The sequence below is a fragment of the Sinocyclocheilus grahami genome, unplaced genomic scaffold, assembly GCF_001515645.1.
Source record: "Sinocyclocheilus grahami isolate Dianchi unplaced genomic scaffold, SAMN03320097.WGS_v1.1 scaffold258.1, whole genome shotgun sequence".
Taxonomy (NCBI): domain Eukaryota; kingdom Metazoa; phylum Chordata; class Actinopteri; order Cypriniformes; family Cyprinidae; genus Sinocyclocheilus; species Sinocyclocheilus grahami.
Genome location: NW_015505437.1, coordinates 563486 through 587331, shown reverse-complemented (window position 1 = coordinate 587331; position 23846 = coordinate 563486). Strand labels below are relative to the sequence as shown.

The window sequence follows — 23846 nt, the reverse complement described above, 5'->3', positions numbered from 1 at the left end:
ATATAATATATATATATATATATATATATATATATATATATATATATATATATATATATATATATATATATATTAATATATATTTCCTCGCAAATTTAGCCATATAAAGCAAAGTGTAGCCAGTCTTCCAGAATAAACAAAGAGAATGAGGACTGGCTTACTAGTGAAATTCCTTTAGGGATAGTCTAAATGAAGAAGAGAGAAAAAAGACAATGCAATTCTTATATGTGACCCTGGACCACAAAACCAGTCATAAGGGTCCATTTTTCGAAATTGAGATTTATATATCATCTAAAAGCTGAATAAATAAGATTTCAAACATTGATGTATGGTTTGTTAGGATAGGACAATAGTTGGCCGAGATACAACTATTTGAAAATCTGGAATGTGAGGGTGCAAAACAAATCAAAATATTGAGAAAATCGCCTTTAAAGTTGTCCAAATGAAGTTCTAAGCAATGCATATTACTAATCAAAAATTAAGTTTTAATATATTTATGGTAGGAAATTTTCAAAATATCTTAATGGAACATGACCTTTACTTAATATCCTAATGATTTTTGGCATAAACGAAAAATCTATCATTTTTACCCATACAATGTATTTTTGGCTATTGCTACAAAATACCCCAGCGACTTAAGACTGCTTTTGTGCTCCAGGGTCACATATAGTTTGCACCATGAGAGCAGCAGCTTGTTTGCTGGATACAGACTCAATTTACACCCGTTTTTTCAATCTGTCATCTGTTTGGGCTGATTTAATTACAAGTGGACGGCACTAAATACAGGTGTAAACTATTTGTTATCTCATTCCACAATCACAGGTAATACCAGATACACCGAATTTATTTTTGCACTAGGTCGTCATTTATACACTAAAAAGGTGAATACAAATGGGTCGTTTATGAACATGTCAAATATAATAAACAAGCTCACTTATAATGGTTTTCACAACCAAACTCCAGCTCTCAGCTTGTGGTCTCCTGGTGTTTTTAATCATTGCTTTGCTATAAATATCTCTCCGAAGATATTGACCAGTTTTAGTTTCTCGTCTAATATTTTAAGCTTTGGGCTCAATGCGACGGATTTGGTTGTGTAGTATACTTGAGCCTCATCAGATGGCCTGCACAGTATCGAAGGTGCAGTGTGTATTTTTAGGAGCACTCATTTTGCGGCTGAGTGCCCTTCTTGCTGCTGTCTATATAGATAAGCTGATCTGGAATCAGCAGACCTGAAAAGCAAACTAAGAAACAAGCTCTGGGACCTGACCTCAGCCTGCCACATGAGGCTGAGCTAGATAGAGTGTTTTCATGTGAGTAAACTCAAAGCCTTATCTCTGAAGACGGATTTATGGACTCGGTGATTTCTCAACCGATTCTCCTCAAATGTTGCAGATTGAGCCTTTCATGAAAACAATTTAAGACTTGAGCGCAGAAGGAATTTTTATTTTTTGAATGGAATGAGATTTCCGAAGTTATTTCCATGAATTTCCAGAATGGCTTTTCCGATCGTACATCAACGTAAGCTGCAGTATTTTCAGTTATAGACAAGAAATCGGTTATGGACTCGGTGATTTCTCAACCGATTCTCCTCAAATGTTGCAGATTGAGCCTTTCATGAAAACAATTTAAGACTTGAGCGCAGAAGGAATTTTTATTTTTTGAATGGAATGAGATTTCCGAAGTTATTTCCATGAACTTAGAATGGCTTTTCCGATCGTACATCAACGTAAGCTGCAGTATTTTCAGTTATAGACAAGAAATCGCTTGCTCGAGAGCCCTTGTTGTGAGTGCACGGGGAACTAGTTTATTTTTATCCTTTTTTCAAAAGTGGCCACAAAACCCACTCCAAAGCTAAAGGTCACGGCGGTAAAGGCGTTAAATGATACAACAGGCTTATTATACTTGATTTAGTTATAATTGATGATCTCATTAATCATCCAGCCATGCCAGTGTTAATGGCTGCCTTAGCATGTCATTTCTTCCTGTTATAGTAATTAATCTTTGCTCCGGTGGATAAGCCGGAAGGTTATGTACCAGCGCTGGCTCATTGTCTCGCTGTACTAACTTTGACTTGGACTATGTAGGACCTTTTAATACATTTCACAGTCCTGAGCACTTTGCCGAGCTAAATCGTTCTTGTTAGGACCTGACAAGCAAAGGCAAAGTCCTTAAAGGATTATCACAGATGATACTGACATGTCCATTGTCCAGTGGTGTAACTGCAGACAGTGCAGGCAGTGTAGTCACACTGGGGCCCGTGCGGTGGGGGGCCCGCAGCGCACGCGGACATCGCAAGCGGGCCCGTGGCAACTAAGTGACTATATTAATATAAATATTAATAATAAAATATAATTAGTGCTGAGATTCTTCACAGCAGTGCATAAATAAAGAAATTTGCATGTATTGTTTGTGTGCTTTAATAGACTAGTGGTAGAACTTTTGTCAAGCATTTCTGAGGTTCTGGGTTCTCATCCAACCTCGTGTAGTTTTTTTTGTATTTATTTCTCATTAAAACCAAAGATGTTCATCAGTGATTGTATATCAAGAGCAAGGATGAAGAATGAAGCGCTCGGTCGTCTGTGTGAAGACTGTGCATTGTGCACGAGCGCCAAGAGAGAACTGATAACAGCGGCAACGAGTACGCGCCATAATACATATTACAGCGATAGATCGCCTGTTATTTAACTCAGAGCAATTCATTTCTTATTGAATGGAGATGCTTCTTTCTTTTAGGTACATCTGTGCATGCCGCAAGATGTTGCAAAAAGTGGTGGGTTCGTGGGACACATCCCACCAGCAAATTACGCTGGAGAGACGCACGCAAAGAGAACTGTTCAATTTAATATAACTGATACGATTCTGATTTTAGTCGGTTTAAATTAAGTAGGTTAGGCAGAAATTTGCTTATATGGGTTCCCTTCTAGACACGAGTGCTGTGTGTTTGTATGTGCTTCATAACTGTGCAGCCCAGGGGCCCGTCATAATAGCCTGCACTGGGGCCCGTCATTACTATGTTACACCACTGCCATTGTCCATGAGCAACTATTGACATTGTGTCTCAAATCTGGCTCTGATTATAAAATCAGCTTTGATTATAAAAATACGTTTTTAAATCTCATCTTGGTGAGATGTATTATCGGAAGATTTGGAGTGATAACTTATATTTACATGCATTTTATTTAACCCCTGTGTGTCGTTTTAAATTAAGTACAGAGAGGTCTTTAGAGAGACAAGTGTCAATGTCAAAAAATGGTAATAAAATATTACATACAGTATTATAATTGTTTTTTCTTTCAATAACACAAATCTTTTACTAAATCACTCCTGATCATAACTACCCCTTTTAACCCCTTAAATGCCCCCCCCCCCTTTTTTTGAGGGGGGCAGTGTCAGATTATTATTATTATTATTAATAAAAACAGAAATAAATGCAAAACTAACCATATAAATACAAAATAACCCATAAGGGTTAAGTAGTCTATTATACTGTTATGAAGATGTTATTGATTAATATTAAAATCTATTAGAATTCATCATACCTTATTTTTGGCCATTTTCTCCATATGATACTGTATGAGGCATAACAGCCTAATGCATAATTTTGATACTCAAAAAAAAAAATTGGCAACAAATAAAGTCTTGCTGTTAAACCAGTTAAGAAGCTTGGCTAAGGAACCATCATCCAAAACACATCATGATGACCGACATGCTAGTGTTTTGAGCAGGGATCTCTTTGCCCTGCAGGTGACATCCATAGTCTTGAATTGTTACTGTGGAAGGCCGAGAAGACAAAAAAAAAAACCTGTGTTGTTAATCTAAATATTTAATAAGGTTGCAGGTACCCAACCTGTAGAAACACTGGAGTTTTCTATCTCTCTCTTTTTTTTTGTTTCTTTTCCCCTTGTTAGCCACATGCTGTACTATATTTTTAGGCACTCAGGTCTGTCAGTCAGAACTGTGGCTCTTTTCATAACCACTGTCCAAAAGAATGAGACCAAAGCCCAGGCTGCAAGAAAAGACAGAACGATACAAAGAAAGGCAATACAATTCATCGTCCAACCACCAGGACAGGTCACAGCAATGAAATGTCACAGAAAGCCAAGAAAACGTAACAGCGGCCTTGTTGTAGGAGGAAGAAAGGACATCGCGTTGTGATAAAAATGCATCAATCCATGATGGTTGGATTGCAGTATTTTGTAAGACCAGAGTCTGAACCCCTTCGCGAGTTTCATCATGTTAGGGGGAAGGACGCAGTGAAGCGTGCACCAAGCAGCTGGTTTCATTAACCTCCTGTCCAACCCTGGAGAGAAGGAAGCAGGGTAAGGCGATGTAAATGGTGACCTTCTAAATATGCAGCCAGATATCAGCGAGTGAACGCCTCCCTGCTCTTGCGATTCAAAGAGAGGGAGGGAATGTAATAGCAGACAGCGATGAAACTAGGCCACTTGTTTCAACAGTTGAGTCACCTTGGCAATACTGACTTTGAGCCTCTGGGGTGTGAATTTACCCGTGTTATGGGATGTGATAGGATGGTTTGTATGCTGTCATATATGCATTTAACTTCTTATATCATTTCTGGTAACAATTACATTGTAATGATAGATGTGTAACAATTGATCTGTTTTGTCAAATGGCTATTCAGCCTGTAATTGCTCCAACCTCAGTACAGAGCCTATACCTCCATTAAAAATGAACAATGGATTTTCAAACAATGGACTTCATCTATTTTAATAGTTATTGTGTTTTTCAGACAATCATCATGTTCATTTTGTAGTAGTTGGCTAATTCAGTGATTGTGTGCTGTGCCTTTTGAAGCACGCCAACTGTGCCAGCATGAAACCAAAATGGTCTTTATTTACTTTCTTAATACACATTCTGAGTCTTACTGTGTTTCATATGTTATTGACATTATTTGGTAGAAAAAAAGTTGTTTGTATTTGTTGTGTTTCAGAACAAAAGTCGTCTTTCACAACTGACTACAAACATGTATACGTGTATGCCAACTTAGGCTCATTGAATTTTTTTTTTTTTCAAAACTCCAAAATTGTACATATACATATGATTCACTGCAAAGTTCGTTGCAAAGTTCCTTGCAAAACAGTATATGTGACCCTTGAGCACAAAACATATATTTGTCGCAATAGCCAACAATATTTTCTTTTAATATATTTTCGATATTTTCAAAATTTTTCTTTTATGCCAAAAATCATTAGGATATAAAATAAAGATCATGTTCCATGAAGATATTTTGTACATTTCCAACTGTAAATATGTGACCCTGGACCATAAAACCAGTCATAAGGGTCCATTTTTCGAAATTGAGATTTATACATGACCTGAAATCTGAATAAATAAGCTTTCAAGCATTGATGTATGGTTTGTTAGGATAGGACAATATTCGGCCGAGATACAACTATTTGAAAATCCGGAATCTGAGGGTGCAAAAAAATCTAAATATTGAGAAAATCGCCTTAAAAGTTGTCCAAATGAAGATCTTAGCAATGCATATTACTAATCAAATATTAAGTTGTAATATATTTACAGTAGGACATTGACAAAATATCTTCATGGAACATGATCTTTACTTAATATCCTAATGATTTTTGGCATAAAAAAATCTATCATCCAGGTGGTTGCTGCACACTGGTGGTGGATGAGAAGATACCCCCCCACAATGTAAAGCGCTTTGAGTGCCTAGAAAAGCGCTATATAAAATGTAATGAATTATTATTATTATTTTGATCCATACAATGTATTTTTGGCTATTGCTACAAATATACCCCAGCGACTTAAGACTGGTTTTGATTAGTAATATGCATTGCTAAGAACTTCATTTGGACAACTTTAAAGAGAGGATGTATAAATCTCAATTTAAAAAAAAAAGAAATTACCCTTATGACTGGTTTTGTGGTCCAGGGTCACATATTATGTATGACCGCAGTGCATTTTTACCATAGTGTACGATTAGAAAATGAATAAATTTTTTCATCTTCAACACGTAACCAGCTCCAAATTTATGGCTTTTCTGACATAGTAAACTTACTCGGTACCCCACCTGGTACTGCATTGTACTTTTGATGTGGAGCACTGTGGTACAAGTCCCGTGAAACACAAGACATGATAAGAAAGCTAAGATGGCATGGTTGCTTTGGCAAATAGGTTGTTATATCACGTTTGCTTTTATTAACACTATCAATTAGGTTTAGGGTAGGGTTTAGTATAGATGGTACTCAGCGCTGGGTAGTAACTGATTACATGTAATCCGAATTGCATGATCAGATCAAAAAATGTAAGTATTTGTTATTAGATCCCCAGCGACTTAAGACTGGTTTTGATTAGTAATATGCATTGCTAAGAACTTCATTTGGACAACTTTAAAGAGAGGATGTATAAATCTCAATTTAAAAAAAAAGAAATTACCCTTATGACTGGTTTTGTGGTCCAGGGTCACATATTATGTATGACCGCAGTGCATTTTTACCATAGTGCACGATTAGAAAATTAATAAATTTTTACATCTACATCACGTAACCAGCTCCAAATTTATGGCTTTTCTGACATAGTAAACTTACTCGGTACCCCACCTGGTACTGCATTGTACTTTTGATGTGGAGCACTGTGGTACAAGTCCCGTGAAACACAAGACATGATAAGAAAGCTAAGATGGCATGGTTGCTTTGGCAAATAGGTTGTTATATCACGTTTGCTTTTATTAACACTATCAATTAGGTTTAGGGTAGGGTTTAGTATAGATGGTACTCAGCGCTGGGTAGTAACTGATTACATGTAATCCGAATTGCATGATCAGATCAAAAAATATAAGTATTTGTTATTAGATTATATTACATTTTAAAATGCTCATAATTAGATTACAGTTACTTTTATATGGATTACTTGATTACGTGTTATTCACACAATGGCAGCAAATTATTTATACAGTAATTTATTGATTCACCCTAATTATTTTTTCCTTTTCTTTTAAAGTTTCCTATTATCTATTATTTTCAAATGCAATAGAGCTTCAATCTCCATTGCAGTGCACTTACTGATCATGTAGTTACTGCTGTGATATTTACAACAACCAAACAAACACAAGATTCATTCATTTAATCTGTTTTTTTGATAAAACTGAATTTACTTTCAGCGCCACTGACTGGACATTGCATGCAGGGAGCAATGTCGTTTGGCAGAATTCTCACCACAGGCACATTTTTCAATGAGCGTGGGTTGACGATACAATTACAAATAATTAATTTCTGATGGATAGTCAGGAACTTCCTAACATATCTTTATTGTTAAATATCTGGTTTACTTTGAAAATCTGTTGCATTAGGCAAGTAAAACAGGTTGCCAGTATGGTCTCATGTTGATTTTCAAAGAATATTATTGACTAGACTGTCACTGTTCAATGTTTCTGAACACTTCTTCGATCCTAATTTTTGTTTCCTGTCCTCTAGAGAGCTGACCTTGCTGTGGCTCCTCTCACAATCACCTTTATGCGAGAGAAAGCTATTGACTTCTCCAAACCTTTCTTGAACACTGGCATCAGTATCCTGTACCGCAGACCCAACAGCACCAACTCTGGCTTCTTCTCCTTCCTGAACCCCATGACCCCTGATATCTGGGTATACATCCTGTTGGCCTACCTGGGAGTCAGCTGTGTACTCTTCGTCATCGCCAGGTGAGCGACAACCAATTGTTCCTGTGGCCTGTGCACCTGGGACTATTAACCTTCATGGTACCTTCCGATATTTGCTTTGAATTCACTTGGTAAAGCATAAAAGTGCAAACAGTAAAGTGTTATTAGTGGTGTTTGCTAAGGCTAAGGGACCAAACCATACCTTGTGAATAGACTATCAATGAGACTTGCTGGTGGGATTTTTGTGGCCATTGAAAAAACCTCTTAACAACCACCCAGAATGCTGTAGCAACTGAATAGTACACATGCACTTTAGGTGCACAATGCACATGAAAAAAAAAATATTCAGAACATCTTAAGAACTGCATAGCATCACCATAACAACCAAAAACAGCATCCTTACATAATGACAGCAAGTTTTACACAGGTAAGCATCACACACATTTTTATCAGAAAATTAAAAAAAATTAAGTCTATTTTCAAATGACCTGGAGTTTAAGTGGTCAAAAATTTTAAACCTTATAAAAGCTGTAGCATCAAGCTGTTTGCAGACGGCTCTGGGTTTAATATTTTGTTATTCAGATTCATACATCTGTAAATGTAGCTCGTACAAATGTTTTCATTACACGGTATATTAAATATAGATAATACACAACCCATTCTCACTCAGATACTGCCGCTATATTAACACCAAAACTTTGCACCAAATGTTTACTGACATACCCGGTAAGCCCGTTGGTTTTAATACTTTACATCAGTTTTCTTAAAGTTTCTTAAATTATCGAAATGTATTTTAGGTAAGAAAGATTTTTAAGGCACCTAAGCTCATCCTTGCTCCTAAACCTAACCACTTCTTAAGAATATCAGCCATGTAACAAGCAGATACATGTCCTATGTAAAAGTAGTTAATAGGAAAAGTCCCATGCTCTTCACGTCAGTCTGTTTACACCAAATGTTTCTCATTGAAAGCAGCAGGCTCTCCGGCTACATGGGACACTTTTGGTGTCTGTATAGTGACACGTAGTCAAGCAGCAGAAAGGGTTGCAATTAATGCTGCCACTGATCAAATGAACATTAAAATATCACACAATTTTTAAAGCCTGCTTTCCAAACAGGTGTTAACACCTTGCTTGAGGGTCATTTGAGTAGCATTGTCATTATTTGTAGGAGTGCTTTAATCAGAAATGTGTATAGCACCTTCACTGAAGGGGCTTTCAAAGTGACCATTAATGAAGAGACTTTACAGAAGTCAGACTTACGGTCTGGATATTAGGACTCAGACCTCAGCCATTTGACGAAACTGCATCACGACTCAGTCTGAAAGGCTTCAGGTCTCATGAAAAACAACGTCAGGTGTCAAATCTCATACAGTTAGGAATCAGGTGAAACGCCTCAGACATTAATTTAATTTAATTTAATTTTAAAGTGCAATTTAAACTGTTCTGAAGTAACACGGGTAGCACATTAACCTTTTTTTCTTTCTTTTTAATGCATTTTGCAGTTGGAAGAGTGCTTTTTGAGAGAGGTCATTTTATCTGGTGCCTCATTGTACAAGACCTGACATCTGACATTGTTTTTCCTGAGACTTAAAGAGGTGTGATGTAGTTTCATTAAATGTCTGAGTTCTGAGGATGTCCTAAAATGTATACTATACAGTATATACACTGCGGCTACATGGGACGCTTGTACATTTGATACAATATATACGTATTAATGTATTTGTATGTTTGTTTTCTAACACATTATTTTAGAAATTAGCGTAAACTTTAGCAAAGCAAATACAAATCAGTCGAATGAGGAATCACTCATCATGGCACTGCTCTTGCCTGGAAATATAATATATTTCCATATTTTAATGTATGTTTTAAGTTTCAAAAGAATAAGCAAGAAGTACAAACGGAGACTTCAGCACTCATGGACCAGTAAATGTGTAATAACAGATGTTCTTTACACCATCTTACTGGTCTTGTCTTTTCAAAGACCAGAACATATCCAGGTTTCAATTTTCCAGGGCTTCATATAGTTCAATGCTTGGAGACCCAAAAAGAAGATGCACAGGCTTATTTTTAATTACAATCAATCACAGTATATCAAGAATGCTGACATTTTTGACTTTCTGCACTTGAATAAGAGAGAGAAAATAACCAGGTTGTACACACAGTTGAAGACGTAATTAGTAGCTAAATATTATTATTATTATTTATTTATTTATTTTAGAATAACTAACACTGGTCACATAGAAGATGGAAAGATGAAGGATTGACTATTTTACATTTTTTTATTACACACATCAACTTTTACACAAAGACAGTGAAAGAGTAATACACATGGATATATTATCTAACATGCAGATTTTTCTCTATTTTTTTTTTTTCAAGCAGTGAGTGAAAACATGTACATAGACAAATCTTACAATGTGTCTTCTGCGAGTTTCCAGCTTGTGCTCTGCTAACAAGTCCCTTGGCAATACCCGCGTCTCTCATCTTTTGAAGCATCTGCTTTGAGATGTTCCTTGTACTGTAGATGTTAAAGGACAGGTGTTATAAGAGATGTTACAGACATCTGCAGTTGCTGGGAGTGTCCAGAGGTAATTACGTTATAGTTTAACAAGCTGTTGAAAAGAACCAAGACGTGCACTCTCGTCACAGTTAGCGAGTACTTGACTTGATTTCAACAAAATACACTGAAGTGGCCAATCTGTAATATTTCCCCAGAGTTAAAAACACCTTTGGCACAATAGTAAAGTTTAGTCTTAAAGTAAAATGCTTTTCTAATACGGACAGTTCATAATTAGAAGTCAGAAGTCACTTTGTACTAGTGACATAAGAGTGTGTTAGCAAATCTCACAAATTAAATTTTATAACATGCATTAATGACTACCCTTGTGAAAAAGAAGAGTGCTTAATTGTATTGACTGTACTCTTGTATTGTACTTCAAATCTAAGAAGTTAGTACAATATAGCCTAAATAAAATGTTGCATGTACTGTACATAAAAAGTGCACTTAAAAAAAGTGCACTTTGTAATGCCAAATAAAAATTTCTACCTTAAGGTACATTTTAAATTTTCATTTGAATAATCTTCTGTCATACAGTATAGTACACACATTTTAATGTGTTGACTAACTGACTAAAGCATATGTAAAGTACTTGATTCTAATTTTATCCATAGTGTGTTATTCATATTTTGAATGTACTAAATTGTGACTCATTAATGTTTAATTACAAATATATGTAAATAAGTTATATGCAATTTTCAACTAAAAATGGCATTATTAAGGATATGTTTTATTAATACGTATATGTTAGTTTATCACTTTAAACATTTTTAAAGAAAGAGAATAGAAGAAATTCTGACATTACATAGAAAGCTGTACTCAAATCCTGCTTGGGGGGGGGGGGTTAAGTGTCCAAAACAACATGTCCTCCAACCAATACGCCCGTATAGGTCGGTTGTCCAAATCCCTGAAATACGACCCATCAGAGCGTATACTACAATTGCGCCCCTATCGGCAACAGGACACTTTCATATTAATGCTTTGTACTCTTTTATCTGCACCACAACTCGGGTTTCGTATAGCTCAGTTGGTAGAGCATCGCGTTATATGACAATATGCAATCATGTGATCATGGGCTCGATCCCAGAGAACGCATGTGCTCATAAAATGTATATGCACTGTAAATTTCAACTGTAAATGCACATGATTTCTGTGAGGGTAGGTTTAGGGGCGGGGTTAGGTGTGGTCATTCATACGAATTCGTATGAATTAGCCACCTAGTAAAATATGTAAAAATTGCCAGTGAGATCGTGTTGGACCATGCAAAAAGTCCACAAATTGCATTTAAATAAACACACATTTTGATTGGTAATTACAGTCATACGTCATTTCACGACGACAGACGCAACACAACACTGTCATTATTTGTACGCGCGCTAGAGGGCACTAAACTTTAAAACTTAAAAATAGGTCGTAATAAGGTGCGTGCACAAACGACCTATAGGGTCGTTTTTTGTTGGATGACAGTCTGGTCCAAAAAAATGACACTCATACTTGAATGTTCTTTAAAGGTTTTTGTTCCCCTACCCTGTAATAACTACTCTTTTTGAAAATATGCCACAGTGTACTTCTTTCTTAAAATGGTGTATTTCTGAATTTTCCGAAAAATTTACCGTTAAATGGTTTTTGCACAATGATTGGGTGTTGTGTATGGTTGCTAAAGTGTTCTGAGCTATTCTCAGCACATTGCTATGCAGTTACTAGGGTGCTCCTCAATAGTTGCTGGGATGTTCTGAGTAGTTCCAACGCAAGTCAGAAGAGCCCTCTATGATATTATGGTCCCTAGATGTGGAAATTGGAAAAACAATTATTTTTGCAGTTCTGTTTGGTGTCGTTGGTAGTGAAAAACACTTCACCTTTAAATACAGAGGTCATGTTTGAGAACTTTCTCTGGTTCCTGCTGCAGGTTCAGCCCGTACGAGTGGTATGACGCCCATCCGTGTAACCCAGGCTCCGATGTGGTGGAAAACAACTTCACCCTTCTCAACAGCTTCTGGTTTGGCGTGGGCTCCCTCATGCAGCAAGGTACAGTGCTTCTTCTGCAAACTCAACGCACTTTCCAAAGATGGCAAACAAGCCGAAAAACCTGACAACAGCATGATGTGACTGTCTTCCACCCTTTACCTGTCAAAACCATGTTGAGTTCAGACTTTTCTGACAGGAGGAGGAAGTAGTCATCTTGCTTGTCAGTGAGGCGGAGATGAGGGGTGTCAAACATCTGTCATACACACTGGCAGGTTAGAGGGATAACAGCAACATTTGTTTCCTGACACATCCGAGACCTTCACGATTGTGAGTTTGAGGTTGGGATGAAAGTCGACAGAAGACTGTCTCTATCGTAGCAAATGCACAGTGGGGCATCTCTGTGGTTCATCTCATCTTCGCTTGGCCAGATGTCCCACCCTCTATATGTTGTTCTCTTGCCTCAATGCAGTATTTTATTCATTCGTCACAGCTGGCACACGGCTTCAGAGTGACACAAGGAGATCATAAGAATATATAAGCTAAGCGTCATGCCTAACAACGCCCCTTAGCTGTTATAAATTCACTGTAAACCACGGCTTCATGGGGCTTATTGCTTTATTTGAATATCATTTTGCGTAAAAGTTAAAACTGTAATGAACCAGCAAATGTATTCAATAACAGAGATTGTATCAGTCACTCAATTTTAAAATGGTTTTTATATTTATGAATTAGGTGCTTATCCATTTCATTGCGATGATGGAAAGAACCCGCCCATGCGCTCGTCTGTTTGGCTGTAATTTTTGATTGATTTTGTTGCGGCTGGTGCTGACAGACAAATTGCTTGTCACTGGAATTTCATTGCATTGCATATCGGGTTAGGAAAATGACAAGGACAGATTAATTCAGACCAGTAGCCCATGTGCTTTTGATTCGTAAAAAGAACCGAGTCATACGAATCATTCATACACTGTAATTGTGTTTGTTTGTTGAAGTTGTAAATAGATTATTGTTCACACTTTATTTTAAGATCCAATTCTCACTATTAACTAACTATTAACTATGACGTTTGCCTCAATAAACTCCTAATTTGCTGTTATTAATAGTTAGTTGTTAAGTTTATTTATTGGGTCTAAAATATGGTCATGCAGAATAAGGCATTAATATGTGCTTTATGAGTACTAATAAACACTACTTGCTGTCATATGAAATATGTGATTCTAAGTATGTTTCTGCAAAACTGAAAAAAAACATACGAAGAGCTGCAGTTTCCAGTTGAAATGAACACTAGAGGCAGTAAAACTCTGACAGACTTTATTCCTTTTCACACAAAGTATGATTTGCAGGTCCACAGTTTTGATTAATAAAGCCTCATTTTAGCACAATTACTTGAAGAACATTACGTAATTAATTCAAAACCATTTTAACATGCTGTGACATTTGAAAACTGATTCCTTCGAAGGTTAGCGTCACATATCCAGCTTCATGTATATGGGTTTTCATGTTTAGTAGGTTTGCTCGGTAGCTCACGCAGTATGGAGTTGTGCTTGAGAGGTGAAGCGCTCTGGTACGAAAAAATAAAAAGGTTCGACAAAACAGTTCAAACCTGCATATGAGGAAGTTCAAATGGCATGGTTGCATCAGTGAATGTGTCTTTTTAGATCAGTTTTGCACTATCGTGTAGGTTTAGGGTTGGGTTTGGTGTAGGGGATATTTCCAACACGTTAGAGCATTAACTTTTAGAAACACTCCCTGGATATTTAAATTATGAACCACCGCAATACATACCTGAAGCAATGTAATAAAAGCACAGCAATACGTGCCTATATCAACCTAACAAAAACGTGCCAGGGTCACGCCACTCACTGGACATTTCACTTTGAAGTAAGGTACGTAATAACGATGTTGCAAAAGCGTACTTAGAGGCACGTATTTCCTTTGAGACCAGGTTGAATAAACAGCCAATATGCTAGTAATATGCATGCTAATTAATAGTGAGAAGTGGTCCTTAAAATAAAGTGTTACCAGACTAGTAGTTTTTCAAGTTGCATAAAATTATTGGAGTAAATTCGTCAAGAAAAAAAACTATTTATTTAAATAATTCTAGTGTAATTAATTGTGAATTTACTAGCTCTTCTTAGTGAATTTTTTTCTACACTTTTTTTCCAGTGTACTGTATGTGTTTACAAATTGGACTACACTGCTTGCACTTTGTTTGTTGTTACTTGCAACTAGGAAAGACAATGCAAAGATTGCGTTGTGGCATTCAGTTTTTCTCTCTCATTACGTTCAGTTAAAACCACAAGTTTACGATATGCATTAAAAATGCAAACTTTCAGCAATCATTAACAGAACCAAAATCATTTGGTTCCAGTATTTTAGTCTTTTAATGGAACCGACTTTGAATAAGAAGCAATTTCCAGCCTTAATCTGAGTTTTTATCCTAACACAACACCAAAGTAAATTACAGTCTCTCTCAAATATGATTTCCTCTAGTACCATTTTAAATATTTTCTTTGGCTCTGTGCTGAGGCGCCACCTCACAGAATTAGATGAAGGAAGCTATTAAAGACACACAGGGGTTGAAGCTGTTTTCACACCCCTCACAGGCACACATTAGCAAATGATACCCTCAAAACCATACGGCATAATAAAGCAGGCCAGGGAGTAATGAAATGTTTTACCTCATGTAAGGAGACAAATAGAAAATACACTTCCTGTGCCCACGGTGAATCTTTGGGGAGCGCAAATCTGCCACGCATTTCATTACGCATGAAATCTCCACTGATACGTGTGCGATACCTGTCAATTTGAAACAGTCTACCGAAACTAGCAGCCATGCAGTTTATGTATTGGGTGGATGGAGTTAGAAGTTCTCTCTTGACTTTAAAAGTTGTGAGATGTGTTGTTTACTCCAGTTGCATGAATGATTGATAATGATTTACGGTTCAACAGCAATTTAAAGTTTAAGTACTGTGAAATGATCAACTAGTGTTCGATGGTGTTAAAAATAAGATTTTATTTGTGTAAGAAGGGAATTCATTGGTATTGCAGCTAAGACAGCAGGTATAACAAAACTATTTAGTGAGCAGTTGGTATAAATATATAGTTCAGTCATGAAAATCTAGATGGTGCAGGCGACGGGTTGTTAACATAACTGATGATATTCAGAGAGATAAACGCATGGCACAAGCTGATTGGTTCATGCTGCATATGCAGCCAATGAGCTTACTGCCTTGCATTTATATGGCTGGCTAGCATTCACTAGAGATTCCTGCAGCGCTCTTTCAGAGTTTCTCTGAAACCCTCCACCTTCCCCAGCTCCACCTGTATAGATCTGCCACGGGTTATTTTATATGCTATTTGTGCAGCAGGAGTATGTCTTAAATACTCACGGCACCATATCGCCGTATGCAGAGACGCTGTGTGTTTCTAGGCGAAAGCAAAAATACTTTATTTGGACATCCGAAAGTAGATGCCTTGAGGAATCTTTAAGATTACTTACAACAGAACAGCAATGCATTTTATGGACGACCGTTTCGTGAACCTAGGAGAGGAGGTCATTCTGACTTTGCTATGACAATCTGGCGCTTCTGAATCAGCTACTGTTTTGTAATTAGTTTAAGTATTTGCTATTGACTGTTCAAATGCTGAGTTTTGCGCATCGTGTGTGTGTGTGTGAGAGAGAAAGAGAGAGAGAGATCACAGGGGAGTCAGCTGTCTTAACCGTGGCTTGTGTACTGCAAACACATACCAGCATCATCACTGTGTCTGTCACGCGACTCTGTTCCCCTTTCGGGCTCTGCCGTTGCATTTATTTTGAAAAATGAAGCTCGCGATTATGGTAAAGGGCGTTACATATCCGACGAGTGCTTGCGGTGTTCGGCCAATCACAATGCACTGGGTCAGCTGGCCAATCAGACTGCGCTTGTCGGAAGGAGGGACTTTGTAGAAAACTAAGCGTTTGAGAGAGGCGGGGCATAGAGGACCTACAATAATGTACAGTATTTGAAAAAGAATGTGTTTTTCGAACATTAAAGCGTGTCAACATATTCTGTTACACCAAATACACAAAATAATGATCTTTAAAAAAGCATCATATGACCCCTTTAACATTGTCATATCCATCACCATGCTAAAATCTTCCGAGAGTTGTCATGATTGAAATTTTCTTCTGGACACCAATGGGATTTAATTACTGGGGGAAAATGCACCTTGAATCAGGCTAAGGTGGTGTTCTGGTCTGCCAGTTGTCTATTTTATGTCTATTTTGTTTCTCCTAAGAATTTTTAAGAGAAACATTTGAGACAAAGTTGATAGCGTAATGGGACACACATTAAGAGTAATACAATTATTGTCTGGAAAGGTATAATCCAAGAAGTAAATCCAATATTATTGCAGCTACAGCAAGACAGCAGGAACTACTGATGAAAAATGAGAATGAATAAAACCTGACACTAAACAACTGGCATGAATACAAAATAAATGTTTTCACATGTCAGAAAATACCAGACAGTTGTCTTAATTCTTTTCTACATTGTCATTTTTCAAACATGTCCTGTCAGACAGGAAGCTCCTTCATGCTAGTAAGCGGCAGTTCAGCTGAAATGATAAAAGCACAAAAGCTCATTTTTCATCTCTGTCCAAAAATTATTCAGGTTAGACACAACCGCTCAGCAAAAACGGATGTTTCATTCTACAAAATGCAGATTATTACATGAAAAATGGTCTGTTTTTTTGCAAGTTGCTTCTGAAAGAGAAAACAATATAAATAAATAAATCTTCCAAACCCACCTAAGGTGCTTGGCTGGTTATAGAGGGGGCTGATCAACTAAACAAGCTTAAACCAGCAAACCATCTTAGGCTGGTTTCTTTATGCAGAGGTATGTCTGTTTGCCATCGACTTACTGCAAAAATGTTAATTTGGTCACTGCTGAGCTTTATCAGTTTGCTCAGTTTCCCTAATTCGAACATATCTTTAATTCTTCTTCATGCTATTGTTTAAAACATTATTGCTTTGGCACACACTGATAGTGAAAAGGGCTAAGTAGTGGGCTGAATATTGAATACTAGCCTCCGGCACTGAGCCACACTGTGACTTTCTTCTTCACGAGAAGAAGGTGGGAATGTTAAGTGCAGGTAATTATTCTCATTTGGAAATGCTTTAACTTCGGCCAGGCTGATGTGTTTCAGAGCTTGTGAAAGAAATAGCAGGACAGGGAAAAGCAGGTCATCATAATTACTATCACTCTGAAGCAAACCCATAGAGAATAACCCACAGACGGCCACAGTTTAGCAACTTTGCCTTCCTTACTTTTACACAGCGATAAGCAGGTGTTTAGCTTCAGCGTTATGCTGGAAAATCTGTCAGCTGGTTGTTTGTCATGAAATCAGCATTTCTTTAAGAGCTTGCACACTGAAACATGATAAGGAACATCCAAAACAGCAAGACCACAAACCAAAGACTCTCTCTCACAAAAGCCAATTTGATTGTGTATGTTGTGGTAAAATGATTTTTATTTAAAAACATAAATAAAAAAATAGCTTGTCAACTGTATTTTAGCCAATCCTGAGCCGAATGAAGGTGAAGGTAAAGGTGTCTGTGTGAAAGACACGCTGGAGTTTGCAGTTTTCTAACTTATCATTGCATTGTTCACTGGCTCCTTTCCTGAAGGAACTCTGTTTGTCCATCATCCCTGTTTTTCTTTGGTTTGACTCTCTGTGTATATGAGATGAGCTGCATGTGGACTTTGAATGAATCAAGACTTTAGATAGTTGGATAGTTTGTGCAAGGGAAGAAATTATATATATATATATATATATATATATATATATATATATACAGTCGTGGTCAGAATTATTGGCACTCTTGGTAAATATGATCAAAGAAGGCTGTGAAAATAATAAATCTGCATTGTTAATCATTTTGATCTTTTATTTAAAACAATTCACAAATATCTAACCTTTCATTGAACTAAAACAATTGAAAATAGGGGAAAATATCGTTATGAAATAAATGTTTTTTTCTCAAATACACGTTGGACATAATTATTGGCACCCCTAGAAATTCTTATAAGTAAAATATCTCTGAAGTATATCCCCATTCATATTTACAATTTTGAGCACACCAGGGTGATTATGAAGGGGGAGGAACAATAACAGGTGCTCAAGGTTAAGAGAACAGCGCAAATGCCAGCATGCCGTAGTGTGAAGCTGGAAAGTGTCACTGTAATGGAGCCAAGGCTCTGGAGGGGGGGGTGACTTTTTTGAGGATATTGTGCATGTACAGTATGTTGGAACTAGTAAACCTTCTACTCTATGTTATGCTTGTAACTATGATTTTCTGTTGGAAGATGGCAAAACACGGTCACAAGTCACAAAACAATTGTGAAAAGAAGCATGTTATGCAGGGAGGTTGACATTTTTGTTAAAACCATTTCAGGATAAACACACATTCATAGATTCTTATGAAATGGCATAACAGTATGCAATTGTATACATTATGGATACAAATTAGCATGCAGCTCCAGTTTTGCAAGAGTTGGTTATTTCACACAAAATAAGCACAAGGAAAATTGTTTCTGCTTGACCAGCCATCGTTTAACAGACACTTTTATTCAAAGAAATACACAGTACATTTATTAACGGGTTCAGTCACTCTGGAGTAACCTGAGGTTAAGTGTCTTAATCAAGGGCACAAAGGTGGTAGCTCATGAATCTCCCCTTGTGCATCATCCTTTCACATATAAACCTGAATCTTTAACAACAATGCCACACCATCCTACTGCTTAACATAACATCAGTGGAAACATGTCTCTCTTCCTACATAAATTAAAAACATAAAGGTTTGCATATAATTTACTACAGTTTCAAATTAAAATGGACACTAGTGGCAACAAATTATATTCTTTTTAGACATTTGTATCACTTAACCAGCTCTATATGTATGGCTTTTCCATTGAAGTAAACTTGCTTGGTAGCTCACCTGGTAAAGCACTGTACTTGTGATGCATGAAAGCTTAAAGACTTATAAGTATATAATAAAGCTATAATGGCATGGTTTCTTCAGCAAATGTGTTTTTATCTCACGTTTTTGTTTACACTATCGGTTGGGTTTAGGGTAGGGTTTAGTAAGGGTTTAGAAGAAATGTAATATAATTTTACTCAAATGTTGCCACGTGCATTTTTTTCAATGAGTCTGAGGTGCTATTGATCCCCCTTTAGTTTTACTTTCCATTTATATATATTGTTCTGACCACCAACAAGAGGGATTTCCAAAGAATAAAAACACTTGCTACTTTTGATTAAAAACTAACAAAAATATGCTTCTCTTTTTCAGAAATCAAGAGTGTCTACATTTGAGAAGATGTGGGCTTTCATGAGTAGCAGGCAGAGCACGTCGTTTGTCAAGTCCATTGAAGATGGGATTCAGAGAGTGTTAAAGTCAGACTACGCCCTTCTAATGGAGTCAACGACCATTGAGTATGTGACACGCAGAAACTGCAATCTCACGCAAGTCGGCGGCATCATCGACAGCAAAGGTTACGGCATCGGCACCCCAAAAGGTAAAACCACCCACCATTATGACACAGATAATTCTGACTCTGATTGGATGATACACACTATAATTGGTTGTACTGTAGAATGGTAATATGTGCACAACTTTGACTGTACTTTCTACTTTTTATCTTACACAATTAAGACATATTTGGTGGAAGAATTACTGTGTATTTAGTTCAGTTATATTTAAAAACAAATGTGACCATGTATTGAACATTGATGACAAACTTTGGGGTGAAAAAAAATTTTTTGGGGGACATCCCTCCAATTGTCTCCATTTCGATAAAAGATAGAAGTGTGTGTGTGTGTGTGCACAGGTTTAAATGGCTTATGAGAACACAAATGGGTATACTGTAATGGCATAGGTACGACAACATGAATATGGTTTAAACCAAATGGCTTAAAAACAAAAAATGTGAAACTGTGAGTGTGAAATTGTGTACTGAATTGTGTGTGTATTTTTTTTCTTTAGAGGGTAGGTTTAGGGGATAGAACATCACCCATCAGTTGCAAAACGGCATGCTTATTATTTGGAGGGCACTTTTATGTGTCTGAACCTAACAAAAATTAAATGTAAGGACGTATTTAAATAATTAAAAATGCAATTGTTAAGTAAAATCAAGTTTGTCCTAAATAAGCAGATTGTTTCCATGCTTTTCACATTATGTAAGTGAAGCTGTGGTCACAGCAGACTTTATGCTCTATTCACTTCCATTCATATGCATGTGAATCAAAATTAAAGTGAATGAACTCTGACCTGTGAATATGCATAGCACAAAGATAGTTGACCAATAGCAGATGAAAATTCTGACCTCTTAGCTGAATTCATAAAATTAAAGGCAGCTTACTTTGCAGTGTTGAGGGCTTTGAAGTCATATTAAATGCTTAAAGCCTTGTGTGACTACAGATTTACACAGTATTTATAAAAAAAAAAAAAAACTGAGCGTGAAATGGAGTGGGTTACACCGTGTGTGTGTGTGTGTTTGTGTTTGGGTGTATATAATGCTTTGTTGAAATGCTACTGCTTTCAAGTGTGGAATGCTAAATCTATTTAGATTTTTTTTCTGCTAATGTTGTATCATATAGAAAAAGAATATGTGTGTGTGTGTGTGTGTGAGAGAGAGAGAGAGAGAGAGAGAGAGAGAGAGTATTATTCCAACTTTCAGATTTATCAAGTTTATTAGTTAGTTGATAATTAGATGCCTTTCTTGAATTAAATCTTTTGAAGAAGAAGAAGAAAAAAAAAACTTGTCCTTAGTCTTCTTTGTATTCGAGTTTCCAATGAAGATTCTCATCTATTAATTAATTTCTTTCAGGCTCGCCATACAGGGATAAAATCACAATTGCCATCCTCAGTATCCTGGAAGATGGCCGTCTTCACATGCTCAAAGAGAAGTGGTGGAGCGGCAGCAACTGTCTGGAAGACGAGCGGTATGAAACGGGTCCCATGGGCATCCAGAATCTGGGCGGCATATTCATTGTATTGGCGTCTGGTCTGGTGCTGTCAGTGTTTGTGGCTATAGGAGAGTTCATCTACAAGATGCGAAAAAATGCAGAACGTGAACAGGTGAGATTGATTGAAAATTTATATTAAAATACAATGCTTGACTAACAAAGAAAAACACAATTATTAGTTGTGTTTATACTTTCAACGCAGCAATTGTAATGCTCTTGCAAATATGCAGAACTAAACATCAAACAATGTCCTACCAAACCTCCCACAATACCCTAGCAACCACCGATAAGACCCTAGAGCATGCCTAGCAAGGCCTTGTGCAGAGTCACAGATTTTAGACATCCTGAAATGAAGACGTTCGGCATGCTGACTAAAGCTGAGTGTTCATTCACACCTGATAACATCACAGAATGGATCTGTTATTTGAGAAAAGAGATGAATAACCGATCAAACATCAAAAAGCATAGCAAGCAAATCGCAAATCACTTCCTTTCTATGTAGACACATTTCACAGATAAGATGCCAGTGCTGGAGGTTGACATTTAAACCGCTTTGATCATGTATTTGAGTGTAAAAGCACACTTAAAAATGGGATTTTTTTTATCACACATCTCACCTCAAAATTAATTATATTCCCTACTGAACTGGAACATTGTGTTATTTTTTTTATCCACATGTTGGAGGTTATTTTAAGGATTGTTTTTGGTCTCACTGATTTAGAAGCAGCTATACACTGAAGACAAAATATCAATCTATTGTTCTGGTCAAAATAAACTTTAATATTTGAATTGCATATACGAACAGCATGTAGAATACAAAAGAAAACTTGTCTTGAACATAAAGTTTACATACCTCTGTGTATCTTCTATATAATGCTGTACTACTAAAGTTCGGGCTCAGTTTTTTAATTTTTTTGGAATTACTCAAAAGTGTCAGTAAATACATTTATAATAATACAAACTATTTCTATTTCAAATAACTGCTGTTCAGTAACGTTTATTCTTTAAAATATTCTAAAAATATATCGGGTTCCACAAAAATATTAAGCAGCATTGATTTCAACATTGATAATAATAAGTAATGTTTCTTGACCACTAAACCGTCATATTAGAATGATTTCTGAAGGATCATGTGACACTGAAGTCTGGAGTAATGATGCTGAAAATTCAGCTTTGCATCACATGGATACATAACTTTTTAAGATATATTAAAACAGAAAACAGCTATTTTAAATTGTAATAATATTCCTAAATTTTACTGTATTTTTGATCAAATAAATGTAGCCTTGGTGAGCATAAGAGACTTCTTTCAAAAAGCAAGGCTAGAAAAAAAACTATTTAATATGCTGACACACTCAGTTACTTTTAGCTCTCTACCAGAATGGCTCCCTCAGCTAATGGACGTGAACGTACTTACTTCCTCTTTTCTGTTTGTCCTCCCCCCCCAACCATGTCCCTTTTTTTCCATCAAGAGGTCTTTCTGCAGTGTGGTGGTAGAAGAGATCAAACTGTCGTTCACATGCGAGAGACGGGTGAAACACAAGCTCCACCGCCAGCCGCCAGCCATGGTGAAGACGGACGCAGTGATCAACATGCACTCCTTCAACGACCGTCGCCTGCCAGCAAAGGACAACATGAGCTGCAACCCCGCGATGACGCCCGTGTTTCCATGACTTGCCTGGGCGACGGCCACCTGAGGCACGTCCCCGGCGCCATGCCGGAGAGCAGGGACTACGGTCCCGAGATGATTACAGCATTCACCATCAACCGCAGAGACATCCGACACCAAATGGCCAGTCAGAACGGTGGCAGTAGCAGCAAACCAGGTAGTGACCACATCCTCAAACCAATGTATCCCACCATGCCATTGCGAGAGGGAGGCCGATCGGTATCCTTCCTGTGAGAGCGAGCCACGTCTGCGAAACTATCCGCACCCGAGTCTGATGTTTACAAACGGCATTCAAAAGCGAAGCTCACGATCTGACTCGAAGGAGCCCCCCGATCAAACGAAAATATATGTTTCTCATTGGAACAACGTGAAAATGTGGAAAAGAGGCTTTTTTTGAGCATGGCAATAAATGAAACTACGGACAGACTCGAATGGAAGTAGTTTTCTTAGAGTAACATTTATAGCACATCAAGTTAATTTCGAAGAGTTCTGACGATTTATCTTTTGATTTCGTCAAAATCCTGTGGCGTTTTGGTGGGGACGCAACAAAAAAAGCGCAGTGAATGCGATGTACATTACCGGTTAGCGTCGGACCGTAGGAGCAGTTTAGTTTAACACACTGTACCGCAGCAGCCAGCGTGACCTGCTAGAATAGTAGAAAACCCTTAGACTGCAAGTTCCCGAAGGCTACGGGGAGTGTAGGGGCATCCTACGCTCACGGAAATGCACAAACTAACAGGGTTGATTTCATTCGAGCCACCTAAACAAATTGGCAAACGAGTAACAATTCTGTACAGCAGTTTTGAGCAAGACTTGTCCCATTTTGATTTATTCATGCTTCATACATTGCCAGCAGATGTTTTGTACACAGCGAGATCTAATGGTAATGACGGATAAACCCAACAGTTGCCAAAGATCTGTCGTCCAAATGGATTTAGACGCTTGAAACGCAGCTTCCCCTACAGACAAGAGAGCGAGTGACACGTTGCCTCCGCTGTTTGTTAA

General features: G+C 37.3%; 1 protein-coding gene across 1 annotated transcript in view; it reads left to right on the top strand.

The window, feature by feature from the left end:
* Positions 1 to 23613, top strand: part of LOC107598939 (glutamate receptor ionotropic, kainate 1-like) — a 45911-nt gene extending 22298 nt beyond the window's left edge. Inside the window, exons 5-10 of the mRNA XM_016290382.1 lie at positions 7458 to 7681; positions 12102 to 12220; positions 12893 to 12945; positions 19497 to 19722; positions 21034 to 21284; positions 22647 to 23613. Of these exons, the coding sequence (XP_016145868.1) occupies positions 7458 to 7681; positions 12102 to 12220; positions 12893 to 12945; positions 19497 to 19722; positions 21034 to 21284; positions 22647 to 23075 (1302 nt within the window). The 3' untranslated portion in view covers positions 23076 to 23613. The remainder of the gene's footprint in view (positions 1 to 7457; positions 7682 to 12101; positions 12221 to 12892; positions 12946 to 19496; positions 19723 to 21033; positions 21285 to 22646) is intronic.
* Positions 23614 to 23846: the final 233 nt, after the last annotated feature.